The following is a 21,772-nucleotide window of genomic DNA, read 5'->3' on the forward strand; positions in this document are numbered from 1 at the left end:
CCTGGTGCCATCATCCACCCCGGGACACACTTCTTTCCGTCTGTTTTATCCCTCCAAGCATCCCTCTCTCCTAAAACCATTCCATGTCAGGACATGAGCCCCTCTCAATGCCAGTGGGGCCCAGCTCCTGCTTGCAAAATTCATAGAATCATAGAATCAGCTAGGTTGGAAAAGCCCTCTGAGATCATCAAGTTTAACCATCACCCCAGGACTGCCAACTCTACCACTAAACCATGTCACATAGGGCCTCATCTAAACGTGGTTTTTTTTTAACACTTCCAGGGTTGGTAAACCTCTTCCGTGGGATGTTGTCCCTGGGGAGCTTTGAATTCTCCACAAAAACCGGGAAAATAAACTCTCCAACCAGAATGAGAGGTTAGAAAGACAACATTACTTTACTGTAGTACCAGGTGCATAGGGGATTGCTCCACCCATCTTCAGTCTTCATTGCCTTGTCCATGACTATGTCCCTACACACGATGGAATATCATAGAATCACAGAATGGTTTGGGTTGGAAGGAACCTTGAAGTTCATCTAGTTCCAACTCCCTGCCACAGGCAGGGGTGCCTTCCACTAGACCAGGTTGCTCCAAGCCCCATCCAACCCGGCCTTGAACACTGACAGGATGGGGCATCACCGCAGCTGCTGGGCATGGGCTCAGCTTGGGCCGAGACCCGATTGTCCCATGGCGCATTCAGTGCTTTAACTGCTGTCAGGTACACCTGCCACACGGCAGCACCCACGCGAGCAGCCCGCGCAGAGCCCACACCGCACCGGAAGCGGCTGCGCTACCGAAGCAGACGGAAGTGACCTCAGAGCAGAGCTTGTTCCCCGCCTCCCTCCCTGTTGCCGGCGGGTGTGTGTCGGTAGGGCTCCCTCCCGAGCGGCTGGCAGTGTAAGCGGTGCCCCGCTGTCCCCCGCCCCGCAGTGCACCGCGGCGGAGGATGTCCATCCCGCCGCTGCAGCGGCTGCGCCAGGCGCCGCGGCACCTGCTGGTCTGCGAGAAGGGGAACGCGCGGCACGCGCGCTCGCGGCACGCGGCGCACGTGCGGGACCACGCCTACAACTGCCGCGTGAGTGCGCGCAACCGCCCGCCTGCCTGCGCCTCCTGCGGGCGCGAGTCGGGGGGGTGCTCTTAACGGCCGTTGCCGCGGGTGGGCAACGTGAGGGGGGGACCCCGCTGAGGTGGTCGCTGCCCCGGCCCTTAGGAGGAGGTGGTGGGGAGCGGTGCGTGGCCCCGCCGCGGGAGATGGGCGGGTGGAGGCGTCCGTGCCTCCTCGGCCAGACCGGAGCACCGCGGGTGGGAGAGTCCCCATGGCTCTGCCTGGCAGCCCTTAACGAGACGCTTTGCTGGCGGTTCACCCCGCGCCAGGCTGTTTTCTGGAAGGTTCCTCCAAGCTTGTCAGGTGTCCGGTGTGCCTCTGTTGGGGGAAAGAGAAGAAAAGTAGCCCCGTTGGCTTGGTGGTCTCACGCAATTACACAACACCTTGAAGAGTGGAAGACCGTGCAGACACAAACTAGAAGAGAGGTGGGAGGGGTGACAGTTTAGTCAGGGCTGCCCGCCAAGTCATACAGGGAGCACCATCCACAAATTCCCAGTCCAAGCAGTGAGGGGCTGAGGGAGTCCCTCAGCGGGGGGGACCTGGCAGCAGGTGTACCCTGAAAGCACTCAGTCTCATGCTGTCCCTGCCTCTGCCAAAGTATCCTGTCATGCTCTCATCAGCTGCTCAATTGTTTTGGAAGACTTAATGTGCAAAGTCCAGTTTTTGACAGCTTGCTCTCTTTTCTTCGACTGTTGCAAGTTCCACTCAGATCCTCTTGCCATTTCCTTAGTAATTTTTTTCAGCAGCTAATTAGAAAGGTTCCTACTTGTGTGGCAGGAAGCCCATCTGTCAGTTGTTACTTCTCTTGTGTATGTGTGCGAAGGGAGATACAAACCTGTTCTCTGGAAGCTTTTGGGGAAAAAAGTTTGAGGGATGGAGGAAGAAGGAGCAGGGGGACTGACCTTTATGCTACTTGGGCACAGTTGCTGGGAAGCATGGTACTAGCGTTTTCTGTGGTCTCCCGGGCTTGAGAGTTCTCTTGATCTATGAAACGCATACAGGCATGGCTTTAAACAAAAGGAAAATTAAAGGTGGGCAATGGGACCAAAAGACAAAAATGCTGAGTGTAGTAAGAAAAGCTAGGTGCTTGTCCCTTTTGAAAGTCAGTTTTCTACCTTAAATTAATCAGAAGTAAAAGCCTTTTTTGTGAGCCCATCTTCAGGCTTTGCTCTGATAGTCTGTTCACTCTTCTGACCTCCAAAGTATTCCACACAGGAGAGTGCATTGATTTAAAAACTAGTTGAAATTCTACTTTGGTCTTCACTTTTCCACAGAGATTACATAAATGCTTAGCCTACATTTTTAGTTATAAATGCTTCCTGCAGCAAAGGCTGAAGGAAATGTTCCAGTGCAACATCAAGCTAAATTTATAATGACGTGAAACAAGATCTTAACTCATGCTGTGTAAAGTCATGCCTTTACTTAACACCTCAAATGCTATTGTATAGCATATAAAATGCAAAAAGAAAACAAACCAAAAAACCCAAATAATGTATTTAGAGAGCCTAGAGACTTTGTGCAAATTGATACATTTTGAAGACAATAGCCTGATACTATTTTTTCTTCATCTCATTTTGGTATAATATATTCATGTCCTTGAAAAGTGGAGTTTTTATTTTGTATTTCTTGGTTTTCTTCTAGAACAGATTTTAGGATATGATTTACATTACAGATATTTTCTTAATAGGTGTCTTTTTTGATCCCTGAATGTGGCTTGCTACCTGAAGTGCTGAAAAGCACTATTGCGGATGTTGGAGAGTACTACCTGGTGAGGAATTTACCGGTTCATGAATTGGTCGCTCATGATTTCATTGATGCTTTTGTGAAGAAAGGTAAGGAAATCAGAACATGACAGATGCAGTAATAATACATTTCTTTTTCATAGCATAGTAAAGTCTATTAATATTTCTTCCTTTAAAGGAAGGGAAGGAAAAGTACAAAGAAAATTTTGTATTAATTTATCTGCTTTGTTCTGCTTTGTGGTGTGTAAACATTTGTTTGCACCTCCTGGGTCCAAACATTTTATGATTGTTCCCTCTTCATTTCTTCCTATGTCATCTTAATTTTGCAAACCAGCTATCAAGAGGGCTGCCATGTGTCCTCATACCCATTTATTCTGCATCCCATCTTTATGCTGATTCCTGCAGAAATCTGCTCCCTTCTCCCTTTCTTTCCTTCATATTTCAGCCCAGAGTGGTGTTAGCTGTGTTCCACAGCAGGCAGTAGAAAAAGAGAAAAGATGCAGCCTCTGCCCAGCCAACTCACTATTGTATACTCAGAGCATGCTGTTTACCTCTAGCAGGGCCCACTTGTTTGGCTTATGATAACTGTTGTACCCTTCAGATGATTGCCTGGGAGTCAAAAATAGCTTGAAAGGGGAAAGAAAGGAGAACAGAGAACATGTAGATGAAACAAGAGAATAGCTGTTTACTTGCTGGCTGTGGGACCCTCTTCTTATTTCCTTTAGTCTCATTAATTTTTTTTTATGCCAGCGGTTTTATGGAACCATTATGACATTTGTACACAGAGTTTACAGGATCTGATGCTTGTATTTTGAAAAACAATTGCTTGTGGCAGATAATGCAGCAAAATAGAAATGTGAGCATCTTGCCCCTTGTCTTTATATGAATTGATAATAGAAATGTGTCTGAGGATAAAAATGGGATTTTCAGTTTCTGAATGGGAAAAGTTGCAGGTAGAAAAAAAAGTGCTGTCATATTGGGGCATATTGGTAACGTTATCTCTACTACAGGTCCTTCAAAACAGTGCCAATTCAAGGTTTATAGTTCATAAAAATATTAACAAAAGGCTCTTTTGCTTGAGAGGGCAAAAGAAAGCTGATGAAAACACAGTTTAGAGTGATTCAAATGGTATTTGGCATGTTAAGACTATCTTAAGGTGAATCTTTCATATCATGTCTGTTTAGAGACTGCAATCTCATTGTTTTCTTCTTTACTATTAAAGGTTCATGCTATGCACTTACCTATAAAACAAAAATTGATCAAGATAATACCGCAGCTCTGCTACCAAATGGTACGTTTTTTTGTTTTGTTTTTAGTAACACATATTGATTTTGGTTTGGGGATTTTTTTTAATGTAAACTGCGGAACGTAATGGTGGTTATACTTACCAACTTAACCAGAAATACATTTGGATCAGGAAAATGCTCATTTTAACTCTTTTTTCATCCATACTGTTAAACTAGCTTCAATTATGTATAGTGTCCAGTTGTCAGTGCTTCAACTGTAATTATGAATGCTACAGAGGATTATTTTTGTGAAAACATTGCATTCCAGTTACTTGTTTCCTACTGGTCTGAACGACAATTTGTAAAAAAAAAAATAAATTCAGCACTCCTTAGGGACACTTTTATTTTTTGAGAATTATGTAGTGTGTTAAAATGCTCTGTTTCTGTTCTGTCAGTTTTATGAGAAAATGTCAGGTGGTATTTTGCATGCAGAGAAACTAATGAAGTTATTTGGGCTTCAAATATGTCTTTATTTCTGTTTAACATTATATCAGATGTAATAGAAACACAAATCGGTCTGTCAGCCCTCTAGCCTCAGGCGCTGTAATATGCCAGGTGCCCATCAGGGCATAAGTAAATTCAGGTTCTTCAGAGGAGGAATTCTTTATGTGCTCTTTCAGCACAGTCCTAGCAAAATGGAGTTTGTGTGATAGATAGATAGATAGATAGATAGATAGATAGATAGATAGATAGATAGATAGATAGATAGATAGATAGATAGATAGATAGAAGCTATGCACAATTAATGCAGAGACAGCACTACAGTTCCTGGTGATGTCAACATTTGAAATCTTCAGCAATGGCCTTGTTTGTTTGTATTCTGTGTTATACTGTTATTTGTACAGTAGAACCAAAAGACTGTAGCAGAGATGTGTTATGAAGTTTTGTACCAAGGGGCATCTGCCAGATTTGGTTTATGAGCATGGAAGTGGAGTTGTCCCAGCACATATCTGCTCATTGCTAATAAGCATAGTTAACTGAATATGAGTAATCCCACTAGAGTTGGAGAAACTGCTTTTGTATGTTTAGTTGAGCAAAGTGTGCATGAGTGTTTACTAAATCAGAGCCAGGTGTAATGTATAGTTCAACCAACATTGCAGCAAATACGAGGGTACAAGTGGAGGAAGGATTGAGCAATGAAAGGAGGTAGTACAATAAAAGGTATGGCTATCTCAGTAATAGCATTACACTCTTCTCATTCTAGTTCATAAGACCTCTTTAATGAAAGAGTAATTGAGTTACAACACTTTTTTTTTCTCCTTTTTTTCTAATGGTTAGTCAGGTAATCTATTTATATGGAGCTAAGGAGTTTGGAATACATTAATAATACCATTGATCCAAAGCTAACATTGTATAAAGTATACGGTTCTCAGGAGACTTCAAAGGAAACTAAGTAGAAGATTGTATTAAAGTTTGTTTTGCTTATAGGAAATCTAATTCTGTCAGTGGATAAGGATACTTATGAGGAACTTGGACTGCAAGGTCGCCCTTCTAAGTATTCTGGCAAAAAAGTAATGAGATATAGTAAGTATTATTTATATTAACAGTGCTTATTTCAGATCTTTTGTTGTGATTTTTGTTACTATTATTCTTCTGTAAATAATTAAAATAATGCCATCTCAGGTGTATTAGAATTCGCAGTAGTTGATGGGTAGTTACATAAAACTTTAGAGGAAACTTGCTGTCAATCATAAGAATTTTGGCAAAATGGGACATCATTTTACCATTCAGTTTGTCGAGTAATAAGATCATGAAATTTCCATCTGAAAAATAAATGTAGCTTTGTCCTGGGATCAGTTCAACAGTTGAAGAAGTGTCATTGCTGTATATGTTGCTTTTGATGTCAGAAATTCTAGCTTTTCTTGCTGCTAATGTCTTGCATAATTACCAAGGTATTTCTAAGGTGATGGTTTGGGATTTCTGTCAGTGCCATTACAGAAGGAATCTGTGCCTCCAGTCACTAGAAGGCAGTTTCAGATTATATCAAAATAAGGACAGCAGGAGGTAAATGTTTGTTTACATAATGAGTCATATTTGCATAAAGATGTAAAGGTGCATATAATAGGTGAAAAGGAAGTTTAATGTTCCTTGGTTTCTTTGGAACTTTTTAATGTGATAAACTTTTGAGCAACCTGGTCTAGTGGAAGGTGTCCCTGCCAATGGCAGGGGAATTAGAACAAGATGATCTTTAAGGTCCCTCCCAAACCAAACCGTTCTATGATTCTTAATTTTAATATTTATTAATTAATTTAATATTAATATTTATTTCAATTGGTTAACAATTGCTTTTTTACATTTTTGCAGTTATAACTATTGACTTGACTGATTCCAGCTTTCATCCTGATAGCAAGAAACATAACAGAGTGCTTTGGGCCTTAAAAGAAAAGAAACCTTTAGAATTTGACTTCCTAGTGGCTTGGTATAATACAGGTAATAAGAGCTAAATGTAAAAGTAAAATCTAACTGACATGAAATCCAAACATTTTTAGTTTACTGTTCTTTTGTAGTGATTGTCCAAATGCATTTTTAGTGGAGGGAAAAGTTAGACTAAAATGTGTTTGTGTGGGGTTTTGTTTATTTGTTTCATTTATTTGTTTGGGGCTCTGTGTGTGTTACTTACTAAACAGCAGAACATTTCAGTCAGGAATGCAACAGTGATTTGTAGTACATACGTTAATTACTTCATTTCCATGTCTCTGGATTGCCCTGGATTTCTGGGGTAACTTTCCTTATTTCATAGTGCTGCCTCATCATTATAAATTTGTGACATATGTAACCATTAAAAATACACATTTTTTGAGTTTTTTATTAATATCAACTTACATATTTGGTGTAAAAGTTAAGATGGGGAACTTGCATTTCTTCACTAGCTGTAGGACATGTACAGAGTCACTGTTTCTATCATGTTCTGTGTACACTGATGCGGACACAGTCCCTTTTTACTGTTTTATTCTCAAGTACTTGTTTGAGACTGGAGGAGAGTAAGAGGTTGTTATAAGAAATGTTATTGTCTCAAATCACCTTTCTTCTAGTATTTGTTTATCTGCTGTTTGCTGGTTACATTATTTTTCCTCTGGATTCAAATATTGTTCTTCCTCTGAGGGCCCTTTTTCGAAGTCCTCAGTTCCTTGTATTACCTCAGAACATGCTGTATCTATGGATATGTAGTATTTACATAGACTTGTCAAAAACTGCATGAGTCTATACTGCAAAAAAAAAAAAAGTTTTTCTTTGTCATAGTTGTGTAGCTTTTAGTGTGGTTCTGCTTTGAGTCTTCACACTAGTGAGAAGGGATGTTAGAGAGGTCCCCAAGAATGCTTTCCCATCTGCTCCTTATATTGTTACTTTCCTCGTTCTTCAGGACCAAGTTTGACAGGGAGTTAACTGATCTGAGGAATTAAAGCTGCTTCTAAGATACTTCAGTAGTGTCCATGTTTCCCTTTAGGTCTTCATGTTTCCCCTCCCCCTTTTTAAGTACTAATCATGCAGTAAGGACTCTTCCTTGTTTGGCATGCAGCAGTTGTTTAGGGGTTGCAGTTCTTGTCCTTGTAGTCTTCAGGAAAGAATCATAGTCAAGACTTGCTACATAAACCCACCTGAGGTGGTGTATCTTCAGGCTCAGCTTGCTTAGATTTATTGATCCTAGGCAGAGAGCAAAATGCCTCTAGGGCTGGTAAGTTTCTTGTGTTTGTTGCTGCCAGTGTTAGCAGCATTCAGGAAGATTAGCATTCATTTTTCCTCACTTTCTTATATCCAAAAAAGGGGTAAGGTCAGTCATTTCCTGAATATTGAGTTAAATCTGTATGCCTTTCAGTGCAGGAATCTTGTCCTCATAACACATGAAAGACATTTATAGCTTTTTATTAGACATGAGACATTGTGTGTATTCTGCTGGAAGGGGAAAAGAGCTGTATTTTGTTGAGCTAATCCATGTCCTCCGTGGGCATTCTGTGTTCAGCCTTCCTGCTGATAACTGCTGTTCTTTGCTATGGCCAGCAATGCTGCAAACCTATAAATATTTGTGTCACTTTCCAAAATCAGGACTTCTTGTTTTCATACCTGTTTTTCCCACTTAGTAGTCCTGGCACCAAGAAGAACAGAAAAAGGGAGTATGGAGTGTCTCATGTCTTCAGTGACAGAGGGAAAACAATCGTTTCTTCTCTATTTCTGCAATTTCTATGACAATTCTAAATGTTTATTGGCTAAAGTTGACTGGTCTCCAAAAAACGTTGTCAGTGTGCCTGGTGGTTGTTGACATGGAAAGCTTTGCTGTAGCTAGTGGAATTATTCTGTTGGAGTCTTGACTGTAGTCTCTGGTATTTCCTTAAGCTAGGGCTATAGCTGAGGCTCGCATATGCAGCAGACATTTAAAATGTAGATTTTTTTAATATATTTGACTAAGAATTCTAATATTATGCATCGTTTGAACCTGTTGGTCTAACAAATGCCAATAGGAAGTACAGGCTGAAGGAAAACCATCTGTTCTAGCAGACTTCAGACTTAAACATATCTATATAAAAGCACTAAATTAACAAGAGTTTGGTGGCTGCCTTTGTCACTGTGCCCTTTGATGCTTGGACAGCCTTTTTTGAAGGATGACTAAAAGGGATCAGTTTAGTCTCCTTTTCCTACTCCCTCAAATGATTGTCCTTGAGACAAATATGGCTGATTGAGTTTAGGCAGTCCATAATTTTTGACAGCAGTTCTTGGATATTGTGTTTCGAAGTCTCTATCTGTGGATATAGAACAAGGATTCCACAGAACTCTGTCTGGTTTTTGAACTTCTTCTGTTTGTACATGTATTTCCTGCAGTATTTAAATACTGTGCTGCACTTCAGACTTCTTATGAATAAGGTATTATTTCTTGGTCTCCTAGAGACCCATTGTTACTTTATGAAAACAGAATACATTATCTGGATTTTCAAATTTAGGAGAATTGATTCTACATCAGTTATCTTACTGCTTCAAAAACAAGTTGGTTGATATATTTGAATTTGCAGTATGCTTGCTTAGGTTAGGCTTTTAGTCTGGGGTACGTTTTGGACGCAGTTCACATGTGTTCCCTTTCATGCCTTCCTTTTCAGGAACACTCTGAATTCCTCTTTCTAGTGAGTCCACTTTATTACTTGGCCAGTTAATTCTGCTTGAATTTCCTATTGACAGATCTATACTTGCTAATTAAATAATAAATCTACTGAGCTGTGTTGAGTTGCTGGATCTCACACTAATTTTTATTACCAAGAAGATAAAGTAGCTGAAGATTGTATGCATTTTGGCAGAGATAACAGCATGTAAGCAGTTTTACACCCTGCATTTTCTTCTACACATATACAATGGTTTCAGGTAGTCAGTGCTCCTTTTGTTTGGTAGTTTTGTAACAGCTGTTTGTGTTGTTGTGTTGTTAAGGTGCAGAGGGATCAACACTGATGTCATACTTTTCAAAAAACCAAATAGAGAGCCTGAAGCCAAATATAACCTTCAGTACATTAAGGGACTTGCAGTGCCCGCTGTTACAAAGTAACGAACTGCATGGAAAGCCGGAGGAGTCCTGCAGTACAGAGGAGCTGTTTGAATGGCTAGGTGCTGTCTTGAATCACGTTAGCTTGTAAGTATTTGAATTCGTTTGATCTTTAAATACATTTTAAGCAAGGAAAGCCACAATTTATTTTAAGGAAGAGTTGAATAAGAATTAAGAAAGACACATTTGTAAATGGGAAGTCTGTTACGCGCTTAAGCATTTGTTGTGAGTCTTGAATAACTTACCTGTGTTTGTAGGGGTACCCATGTGTACTGGTTTCGGTTGAGATAAGAGTTACCTTTCTTCATAGTAGCTGATATGGTGCTGTGTTTTGGATTTGTGACCAAAACAGTGTTGATAACACAGTGATGTTTTAGCTATTGCTGAGCAGTACTTACAGTGTCAAGGCCTTTTCTGTTTCTCGCACTGCCCTGACAGTGAGTAGGCTGGGAGTGGGCAAGAAGCTATGAGGGAGCAGAGCCATGACAGCAGACCTCAACTGACCAGAGGATTGTCCCACGCCATTTGGTGGCATGCTCAGCAATAGAAGCTGGGGAGGGAAGGGTGGGAATGTTCAGAGTTACAATGTTTGTCTTCCCAAGTCACAGTTAGACGCGATGAAGCACTGCTTTCCTGGATGTGGCTAAGCATCTTCCTGATGAAGGGAAGTAGTAAATGAATTTGTTAGCTTGTTTCCCTTTCCTGTGCAACTCCTGCTTTACCTGTTACATAGTCTTCATCTCAACCCAGGCGTTTTCTCACTTGACTCTTCTGATTCTCCCCTCCATTGACCTAGGGGAGAGTGAGTGAGCAGCGTGTGGTATTTAGGTGCTTTCCAGGGTTAACCCACAGCACCATGACATCTTGTGTATTAATTGCTTGGCCGTTAGTTGCGTCGATATTGATTTAGATGATATATGTAGATACTATTTATTTGGTATAAGTTTTGATTACTAAGATTTCCTGTAGAAGATTTAAAGTGACTGTTGTTTTTGTTTGTTTTTTCTGGTGTGGATTTTTTTTCCCAGAGACAACAAGTCGTCTAGCTTCTTATCAACCTATAGCTGTCCTCAGCCGAACACAATTGTGGAAAAAGCTTTTTTGTGCACAATCACAGGCTTTATAATTCCTGAGAAGATAATTCAGTTATTGGAGCAGCTATGGTAAGGACTGACAGGAGTATATTACTAATATACTTGTACTCCAACACTTTAATTTTTGAAATCACTCTTAAATACTTCTTTTCAGTAGTGCTGTTAGAGGTATATAGCAAAATACACAAAATGAAGAGGTTTTTTAATTAGGAAATGAGAAGGTAGCTTAATATTGTTATAATAAAGCAATTTTGGATACTTTAAATTTGAAAATGCCTGCCCTGTATTCTAATAATAAATTTGCTTTTCATCCTAATTTCTAAGAAACAGTGGCTCTGCTGAGCTCCTGCATTTTTCAAATTCCCCATCTATGAAAATCGGATGATCTTAAATGTGTCTCATTTAGTATTTTTAACTACTGATATGTCCTGTGTTCAGCTAGAACAATTATTTTCCTCCTTCTTAGTAGCTGGTCCAGGGCTGTGTGTTCAGCTTTAGTCTCAGAACAACACTGATAACGTATGAATGTTTTCGTTGTTGCTAAGTAGTGTTTACTCCGATCAAGGACTTTTCAGTCCCTCATGCTCTGCCACTGAGGAGGGGCATGGGAAGTGGGGAGGAAGCAGGGACAGGACACCTGACCCAAACTAGACAAAGGGGTATTCCTTACCACAGCACGTCATGCCCAGTATATAAACTAGGAGGAGTCACCTAGAAGGCCAGATCACTGCCCAAGTTGGCCTGGGTATCAGTATAGGTTGGTGGATGGTGAGCAATTGCATTATGCATCACTTGTGGGTTTTTTTTCCTTTCCGTTTTAGCTTCATATTCTCTCCCCTTGTTATTTCCCTTATCATTATTGTTATTGGTGGTAGTATTAGTAGCTTTGTATTATACTTTAGTTATTGGACTGTGCTTATCTCAACCTGTGGGATTTACATTCTTTCAGTTCTCCTCCCCATCGCTCTGGGAGCTGGGAGGGTGGGAAGAAGATGGAGAGTGAGTGAGCGGCTGCATGGTTCTGAGTTACCAGCTGGGCTTAAACCACAACATGGTGGAAAATATGATAGAAATCTCTTTACGATACCAAAAAGAGTATCACAAGATCAAGTGTAACGTGGGACACTGGAGAGTGATGAACGGGGTAGCTGTAGATCTAATTCACTACCAAACTACATGATATTAGTGTATCATGGATCAATGTGGTATCTGTCTGTATTGTGTGTTAGTGCTCCTGACAGTAAATTCTGGAAGCTCCTTGCTCCATGTGTGAGACAGTGCTTGAAATACCTGGTGGCTAACAGTTGCAGCACTGACTCATGACAATATTGCTGTTGTTTTATCTGGAATATGATCATTACTCTTTGAGCAATTTTCATATCCTATGCAGAAGGCTTCCCTGGGCTAGGCTTGGAACACAAATTTCCTTGGCTTTTATTCTCCTCTTAAGAGCAATGGGTAATGTCTGGCTTTGATTATTTGTAATCCTCCTTCCTGGTGGTAAAAATATTTGTGTCATCAGAGCCTAACTATGTTTCCTCCTCCAGTGTAATTTTTCCCTGATAGCAACTGTTGATAGTCAATGTTTTAATTTTCTGGAAGACTTTGCATGCTGTAGAAAATTTGAGAACAGCTACTTTACAACTTAGAGCTTTCCCTTACTGCTATAACTTTCAGGTTTGCCATGTCTAAAAGTGTGGTAGGAATAATCAAGTCAACCTTCTTTTGTTTCCGAATGTCTTTTGATGGAATATTTTCTCTTGAATTTATGTATTATGGACTAAAACAGGTTCATTTAACTGTTAATTATAAATTTCCACTACAATGCCTGTCTTTGACTTTTTGTACTTGATACTGTATACTTGAACATGCTGTCTATTCAGTTATAATTATTGATTACCTTGTCTTCTTCCTTGCAGTTGCTATTTTGGTGAACCAAAACTGGCGTATTGGCTGACCTTAACTGTGCATGGCTTTGCAGACAGCCCTGTTTCCTGGAGAGAGAGTGAACATGGCTTCCACAAAGGAGGAGAAAACTTGTACAACTTTGTCATTTTTAGAAATCTGGACTACTGGCTTCAGATGGCTGTAGGAACTAATGATGATTGTCCTCCATAAAGCTACGTCTACAAAAGTTGTTTTCTAATAATCCCGTGTTACTGTACAGAAACCCAATAAGATAATTTTTATAAAAGGAATCAGGTTACAAGTTAAGTACTGAGAGGCTGTATATGTTTTTACATTACTTATAGCCTTTAAAGGGTGACCTGCAATGGAAGGAGTGGATTTTTGCTTCTTCACTGTCATACAGTGCCTTCTGAAAGACTTCACAATTCTAGTTTTAAGATGTTTTGGAGAGTTATAAGTACTTGGGAATTGACTGTAGGTAGTTTCCTTTTATCCAGAAGTGATTTTGGAATTTGAGAGTTAGTTTTACAGATTGCTAGCTAAAATATTTGTGAGGAAAGCTCATTTTGGGATTTAGTGTTTCTTTACATTAAAGATCTGTAACCCTTCAAATTCATGTTCTAGACATTTCAGCCTACATGCTGGCAAATAAGAAAAAAAAAAAGATGTGAGGAGAAGGAGGTATATGACAGTGGGAGGAGCGCCCATTAAACAAGGAAAAAGGGAAGGCTTACTGCTGACCTGCTTTTTGATTTAGCACATTAATGTCATCAGAAAGAAGTTGATTGTTAACAGTGATGCAAAAGGCTGCTGCTTGCTTTCTTAATAGACCTACACGTACTCACACCACCACCATCCCCAAAAAGCTCCAAACAACACTACTTTTTAAGTAGCTTATGGTTCTTGCTTACAGGACAACTTGTGCAGATTTCACCGTCATGTTATTGAAGGCACATTTCTGGGAACAAATACCTCAAACGATGCAGTTGAAGTGAAACGGATTTTGTTAGCAATAAGCAATAATGCTGAGTGCACAGGCAGCTATAGAGAATGCAGGTTAGCTCCTGTTGAAATCAGTAAAAGGTTGGGTGGTGGTTTGGGGGATGGGTACAGATGGGGGTTGTTTTGTTTTTTGTTTTATGGAATGGGTGTATATCATTAAAGTACCAATGCAGTGCTAAAATGGAAGTTGTCCACTTGATGGAGTGAGAGATTGGTAGTGGAAATTAGAGCATGTCTGTAGTGGAAACATCGAGATCTCGTATAAGGTTGAATAGCACAGAAAAGCAGGAGGACCTTGGGAAGCAGTTGAGCTTTATTTTTTCATCTGTTTATTTGCTGTATTCAGTAGGAGAATCACCTTGGATGATTTACTGGATAGTGTTTGTCATACACTTCCACTAAACAATCCCTTTTGCTCGACTTTTGTAACACGTTTCACAAACACAATTCTGATGAATCAGCAAACAGTTTTCTTAATCCTTATGTTGTTTTTAGAAATTATCCTGCCACGAGATGTTCTTGGTAGGTTATCAGGAGTAGAGGTGCCACCTTGTCTCATGTACAAAGAGAGTCACACAATCACAAACTGAATGAGCAAGTCTGGGAAACTTCTTGGCTTGATCCTTTACAAGTAAATAATTAACATGGCTAGCTCAAACGCTATGTTTCCTTATTATGTGTCAGTGCAAATGGCTTCAGTTGTTGGCTAAAGTCTGCTTTTGAAAGCGTGTGTGGAGAGATTATGCCATGTGCCAACTTTCACAAAAAAAAGAGACTAGTAACCAGAAGTGTCTTCCTTTTTCCTCTTGATCACAAGGTCTCTTAAAAGCTTGGGCTTTCCTGGAAGCAAAAGTTCTGACTCAAAGTTAAAAATCTTCAATCTTTATGAAAAGTTGAATGAAGTTTGTAGCTGCTCCAGTGAATGCACTCATCTTTCTGTCAGATTCTAGCAAAATTTTTCTCTTGCAAAGCATAATGTATACTGCTTGGGGAAAGAAAAAAGCTACCTGGAAGTAAGAAATTTGTATTGGTGGGTTTGTTTCCTTTATTAACCAAGAGAAAGGAGTTAAATCTTATGCATATGCTTCACAGTAGTCCCAGCAGGAGTGCAGCAGCTGTGGCTCTGAAATGGCAGCGGTAGGAGCAGGTAAAATGACTTTTCTAATTGGCACCTGGTTGCAGAGCACCTTGGGATTGTTGATGTAGTAGCTGCTGCAGCAGCAGCAGCAGTGTTAGTGGGTGTATGGTGATAGCTTCACTGGGATGATTCTGGAAGGCAAGCTGAGGAGCAGGTATTTCAGCAATACCAGTTTTCCCCAGCATGTGAGTATTAATGTGAAACTTCTACAGAAATTTTGGGAAATGAGATTGGTCAACAGTTCCCTTTGCTTCCTGTTTACACAGGCAGTGGGCTGTAAGTGTTTCTCAAAGCTCAGTGTTACAGGCAGTCATTTGGCTATGCTGTTTCCTACAATCCCTGTTGTCTTCTGGTGGTTGTTTTAAATGGCTTTTCCAGTTAAATAAAGGATTAAAATACTGTCTCTGAATCCTGTAACTCTAGGTGCTGAGTAAGTTTCTAGCTTTTCTCAGTTTTCTTTAAACCTGAACAAAGTATCATTGAAAGAAAACCTTGTGCTGTTAGTAGTCACTGCAGTTGTCTCCTCCTGGCCTGTCTGGGGTGATACTGCCTTAAGCAGGTCCATGCACTCCTAGCAAGGTGTAGTGGTGTGCATGCCTCTTAGGAGGCAGGCTTTCTCATGCTTGCTGGGCTTTGTAATTGCACAGAAGAGAAACTGGGGCGGAACTGACTTCTTTTGTACCACCTGCAAACCACTGTGACCTGAGGGAAGATTTTCTTGGGATGAGGGACAGGAGCCTGTTTTCTATGGACTGTAAGGATAGAGGGAGCATTTTGTCTCCCCAGGACAGTCAGTCATGGAGGAGACCCTTGCTGAGAAAAGGAACAGGGGGCATTGCTCACCTCCTTGGGGAGCAGGTTGGGAGGGATGGTCTGGGTTTGGGGCAGGTGAGCAGTAATTGGAGGATGCATTGGGCAAGGCACATGATCTTTAAGGTCCTTTCCAACCCAACTGATTTTATCATTCTATGACTCTGTGAGATGGAAATAAAATCCTTTGCCTGAGAATGAAAGATGACTGCTGGTGTTCTTGCCCTTTGTGTCTGTTTGTGAGAGAGGACAGGAAAATTCAAAAGGTTCCCAAGAGCTGCAAAAGTAATGGGGAGCAGCTGTGCACCAGCTGCTTCTGAGATCAAAGGGCTGAGTGCTTACTAAGAAGTTTTGCCTCTGGGGAGTGTTTTATCTAGCATGGGGAAGGAAAGCCAAATACCTGAATGCAGAGACAAGCCTGGGGTAAGCTGGTTGCATGACAAGTAGAGGCGGTTTTTGTCTTGGTATGTGGACAGGCAGTGATAAGACACTTCTTGAGAGCTGGGGAACTGCTTTGCTTTAATCTCAGCTCTTTTGCTGAGCTGTGCATTCCTTTCTCTCCACTGGTGGAAGGAAAGGGAATTTTGTTGAGAGGTTACTGGGGGGAAGACGAAACCAGCTGAGAATGGGCTGCAAAGATGGCATGCTTTTCCAGCCACGTTTGAGTTCAGGGTTATGTATATTCAGAAATTGGTGGGTGTGGAACAAATAGAGAACAAACTTTCATGTTGACAAAGGGGAGATAAGAGCTGAGGCAGTTGGATAGTGAGTGTGTTACGCAAAATCAATCTAAATAGAATATATCTGCCTTTTTGGTTTGCTGACTCGGGAACCTGTTGGGGAAATAAAGGTATGTATGCCCTAACAGCAGGAATGGGAGCCTAATGGTGGTAGTATTATTTGTGTGAGGAAGGAAGTATCAGCCAGGGGTGGGGGGGAGGGAGGGGAGATAAGGATGCCAAAAAGAACTTTGAATATCAGATTCTAGAGATGCTGTTGTTTCAGGGAGAAAGCAGCATGATTCAGCACAGCTTAGATCTGGGAAATGCAGGAGAGACAAGAATGAGTGTTAACCTAAGGCTGCTTGAAACGGAGTTGACAGGGCTTAATGGAAGAAGTATAAGCTTTGTTTTGGCTGCATCATGCTGCTGTTTATTGGGGAATATCCATTTTGGAGAGGCTAGCCAAGATGTAAAGTTGGATGTCTTGGAAAAAAGCCAACAAGAAAGAAACAGGTTAATATGTCATCAGCCTGGGGATTGCATATCAATCATGGGAGTGAGGGAGATTGCTCAAAGATGGCAATAATATTCTTGTTATAAGTAATATGTGTGCTTTTTATTATCCCTTGCTAAAGAGAGGGGGTTTGGTTTACCTGTAAGGTTTTGGAGAGCATTATAGAAACACAAAGTTTTAGAACTGTCTTGAGATAGGTTAGGTGATCCTCATATTGCTGTTAATTGTAATTAGAAGTTGGGCTGCTCACCCAATGCTGTAGAGCCACTGTTGGGTTTTGCTCATGGAGAGAATGCCCCTGCTATAACTACTGCAAAAAGAAATGGTAAGGCAGAAAAAAGCTAAAAAGGAAAACGAGATCTTAGAGGAGTATTTCTTTTCCTCTGTCATGGGAGGAACATAGCAAATCAGTGGCTGATCTGGGATTAGAATGAAGGCTTTTTATAGCTAGTCCAGTACTCTAGGTACTAGTCTATATATAGTTCCTCTGATGCTGTTAATTAAAGATTAATGTATGCAATTGACTGTCTTTAGTATTTCTTTATGTGGTAGCTATAATGAAACATGCTTGAACTGTTTCTCTTAATCACTTTTATTCACTGAGTAAGGCTCAAAGAACAAAACTAGAGACTAATTCAATTAGTTATTTAATAAATAACCACCTTCTGAATATTAACAAGAATTTCAGAAAGATCTACTATAATCCAAGGCAACTCTTAATAAATGAGTGACCTCTGTTTTGTCCTTTGAAGTTGCTTCCATCACTACTTAAATATGCTTGTTTTAATGCAGCTGTATATAGGAGCAAAAAAGGGGGGGCTAAAGTGACTTGAGCAGTTTTCAGCTTTCCAGAGAGCAAAGTGCAGGGTGCCTTGGCTATGCCAAGTTTCTTTTAGCCAGCTTTATTAGAACAGTTTAGTGGGCTTTAGGTAGTAAAATATGGTTAAGTTTTACATGGGTAAATGGAGAATATCCTAAGCAGTGGTATGTGTTGTTCTGTCCCCCTGCTGTGAAATACAGATAACCATTGGTACTAATAGTACTGTTGTTGTCTAAGCCAGATGTCTTGGTTCACTAGATATCAACAATCTTTCTGCATGGTGTGCTGGTAGGGCTGGAGAGAATGCAAAGGGATTAAGTTTATTATGTGATTACAGGTGGAAAATAGCATGTTCATTGATTTATCCTGAAGGCAAATACTTCTAATCTTTGTCACTGTTGAAAGTTTGTACCTTCAGTGCTATCAAATATGCATTTCAAAAGGATAGAGTGTAAGGCTTTACTGGAAGCTAGTGTTATTACATTGTAGTTTTCAAAAGTTTTTGTAGTTTGGCATGAGATAAAAGCCTTACTGAACTACTCACCACACTGCCATTGGGACGCTGATTACAGTTTACGAAGAGAGGTTTCTTCTTTGTTCTTGAAAGAAATTGAGAGTTTAAATGGTCAGTTTTTGTAGGGCAGATGCAAACCCAAGCAGTGATGCATTGGTTCTTGAGCCTGTTTTTCAATTGGATACTAAATTCAACTTTTGAACTCCTGGTGTCAGAACAAGGTATTATAACTCCATAAACTTATGTAAATGTCCTCAGATATTTTTGTAAGCTTGATGAGATTTGTTTGTAAGCTTGGTGTCATTTGTTTTCCCATAGAGGACTTAAATGCCTTATTGTGTACTTGTGACCGATTTGACAGAAAGATAATTGTGTGCTTCAGATGTCACGGAAATTCATACTACACAGGATATCACATTTAATGTTAAATACTGTGGGATCACAGTCTGAAACATGAGGAACCTCCGTATCTGTGCTGCTATTAAAGGTCCATAAAAATAGTGGGCATTTAGCAATTCAGAGTAATGGATACTTTGGCCAGGTGATTAAAGGTATACCAGCGTGGGTTTGCGAGCTCCATGAATTAAGCCTTCAAAACTGTGTAGGCACAATTGGGTTAGATCTGTAAAAAGCGGTGGTGCTTACATAATTCTGAAGGCTTGTAAAAGATGTGTAAAAGCGCAGAGCATTGTGGTGCCTACCTGTAGGCATTCAGTTGCCCAGTGGTATTAATGGTCTTCAGGCTGGGTACCCCATCCCACAAAGTGCATTTACTCTTGTTCTTGGAACAGGGATCCAGAAAAGTCAGCGTGCTGAGTAGTGAGCTGGCTACACCAGCTGGTAGACTGTTCGAAGGACTACAGTGCATCTTCAGTTTGAGACCGAAAGGCAAGGTTGCCTGAAGGACACTGGGATGTACTTGTAGCTCTGATAACAAATTGCTGGATGACCTTCTACAAATAACGTTGCAGTTCTGTGCTGCTCTTCCGCTTTCCCATTCAATGCAACAGACTTAGAGATGTTGCTTGCTTTGTAAAGCACTTGGAGAGTGCCATAGGTTATCATTTAGCGTTCACAGAATTCACTTCAGAACCTGGAATCAGCTCTTGCCACATCCATTTTCCTTTGAAGGCTGCTCATCAGAAAGGGGTGATTCTGACCAAGGCTCCAGGACAAAACAAATTCTATCTCTCCTTTACCTGTCTGGAGGCTGATATAAGTGAAGGAACTGGTACGGGGTTTACTCTGCTTAAGGCAAGATTGTAATGTGCAGGAAAATGAGTCCATTTAGTTGGCAGCATTGTAGAAAACAGAGAGATAAGGGTAACTTAAGGGTAACTTGAAGTATTTGGATATTTGTAAAAATGTGAAATGGCTTTTCTTGTTAGAAGAATGGTTGTGCATCATTAAAGGCTACAAAAATGAAGTGGGAACATGCTTTCCAAATTGGGAGGAGAGCAATCCTTAGCAGTTGCTAATCTGTTTATGTTTCAGTCATGCTCAGAGTGTGGCTTTGAGCTCTGAAGCTCTTGTAATTGCCTGGAATATGTCACTCTGCAGCAAGATTCATTGTTCTGTTCTCCCCAAGAGGAAGGCTGAGATTTTTAGCTGTAGGACTTCCCTTTCAGTTGAGCAGAGACATGACTAAATTCTCATGTATTGTTTTGTTGACACACTATTAATTATGGCTTCCATTTTATCCATGTCAGTTCTATGTGAAGTAGGCAGAAATTGATGCCTTTAGTGGGAAGCAGCCAGAGCTTTATTTTGGAGATTATACATGAGTTTTAGGAGCGAGATTTGGATCCCTGGTGACAGAAGTCCCTTAAACTTTGCAGGATCAGTGCAATGCTTGTTTGATTCCCTCATTTCTCAAAAGATCAGAGAATTATTTTTTCTTTCCTTTTTGCTCAGCTTCTTGCTGGCAGGTTTCCTTTGTTATTCCCCAAGCAATGCTCAAAGCATTAGACACTAAGACCAGTTAAATGAGAGTGAACTCAAAGCTCCATGCCTTGCATGAGGATTTAGAGGGGCAAGATTCAGCAGGGATTGAACATGGTTTCCAGGAAGCTGTATAAGATGTAGCTTCAAAAGGACTTCCAGCCCACCCTCACCCATGTTACTTTGCATGGGAACCTCTCTGTGCCTTCTCCTGAAGAGAAGGGAGTGCATTTTTAAACAGCAAAGAATTTATGTAGTTTCCTTTCAAGTCCCAAGGTATTGCTGACCGTGGGAACCTCTCTATATAGCTCTTATGGAACCGGGAGCTTGGAGCATAGCCATGGCACTTCCATGAAAGAAAGCACACATGCTCTATGCAAATCTCTGCTGGTGTTGGTAGTCTGGGTGGAAAAGTTATCTTTTATTCTGTAGATTTGTTTCTTTTGTGAATGACAATCTACACTGACTTTTCCTCCCTAGGGGCTGAAAGTAGAGAAAGCTAAATTTCAACTAAATATGAGACTTCTTTAGATCCAGGTGCTGTTCTCTCCTATTTCTTCAGTGCGTGGCTTGAGCAAGCAAATTGTATGCTGAGGACCTCTAGGAGGAGGAGCTGTGAGGAAAATACATTTCTTCATGCCTGTCAGAAGGTAGGGCTGCCCCGTCCAGGACTGCTTTGGCACTTTGTAATCTAGAGTAGCTTGCTCTTTTCTTACTCCAGAATGTGTTGGTGGGTTGGTTCAGAAAGCTCAAGCTCCTGGATTTACTGGCATCTGTTTCTAAAAATGTTTGCTGTGCTGAAATCAAGAAATCAGCCAGGGAGATAGGCTTTGCTGCAGGCAGGGATCCTGCTCAGTGTCCTGCTTCCTTGCCTAGCCAGATCCTGCCCTTGGCCAGCAATTGCCACAGCTTATGTGGATGAGCATGCAGGATTGATTTCAGGGAATATAAACTGGGGAGTTCTTGGCCCCTCTTCTAGGCGAATAGTCTTGACAACAGTCATCCAAAGCCCCTCAGCACTGAGAGCTCACTTCTCTTTAGCTCACAAATGGTCTGCCTCCAGCATGGTGCTTAGATTTGTTCCACCCCCTCAATCCTCTGTGAGATCAGTCATTTCAGGAATACCTGCCATTTGCTAAAAGACCCAATGAATGTGATTTGGAAACAGTTAAGGGATTAAAAACTGCAATGGTAACGTAGGATAGATGTTTGTCTGAGTCTTTTTCAATACATAGAAACTGCTTCATGAGCCATATTTTGTTATGTTTTAGGTGCTTGTCCCTGTAAATTGTGAGGACGTGGTAAGAAGCACATCAGGTTCTTAGGAAAGTGTGCTGGCTCATACAGTTACTACTCTAAAAGGGCTGTGGTGCCCCACTTCTTCCCTCTGAATTCAGTTTCAACAAAAAAGCCAAAGTGGATAAAGAAGAGAACTTGAAGTTAGAAACTGGTCCTGAATTGAGACTAAACATGAAAATTTTTGTTTAGATAGAAATATAGAAAAAGAGACAGTATTTTAAGAGTAGAGGATCCGATACATTTTTGGTTTGGTTTTTTGTGTTTTTTTTTCTTCCAAACTTGGTAAGAGTCTTGCATGCAGAACACAGAATGTGTGAAGATGGATGATTTCAGGGCAAATTGCGAAATCCCAGGTTCTTC

General features: G+C 40.8%; 1 protein-coding gene across 1 annotated transcript; it reads left to right on the plus strand.

Moving 5' to 3' along the window:
- The first annotated feature begins 928 nt into the window (after positions 1 to 928).
- Positions 929 to 13,840, plus strand: RPP40 (ribonuclease P/MRP subunit p40). The gene is made up of 8 exons (XM_057399322.1): positions 929 to 1,074; positions 2,792 to 2,936; positions 4,069 to 4,137; positions 5,561 to 5,656; positions 6,437 to 6,562; positions 9,539 to 9,737; positions 10,679 to 10,813; positions 12,664 to 13,840. Exons 1-8 carry the CDS (start codon positions 946 to 948, stop codon positions 12,860 to 12,862), a joined length of 1,098 nt encoding a protein of 365 aa, XP_057255305.1. The 5' UTR covers positions 929 to 945; the 3' UTR covers positions 12,863 to 13,840.
- The last annotated feature ends 7,932 nt before the right edge of the window (positions 13,841 to 21,772 follow it).

The sequence above is a fragment of the Pezoporus wallicus genome, unplaced genomic scaffold (assembly GCF_028554395.1).
Source record: "Pezoporus wallicus isolate ANWC-B61680 ecotype Strahan unplaced genomic scaffold, APGP_CSIRO_Pwel_v1 contig_818, whole genome shotgun sequence".
Lineage (NCBI taxonomy): Eukaryota > Metazoa > Chordata > Aves > Psittaciformes > Psittacidae > Pezoporus > Pezoporus wallicus.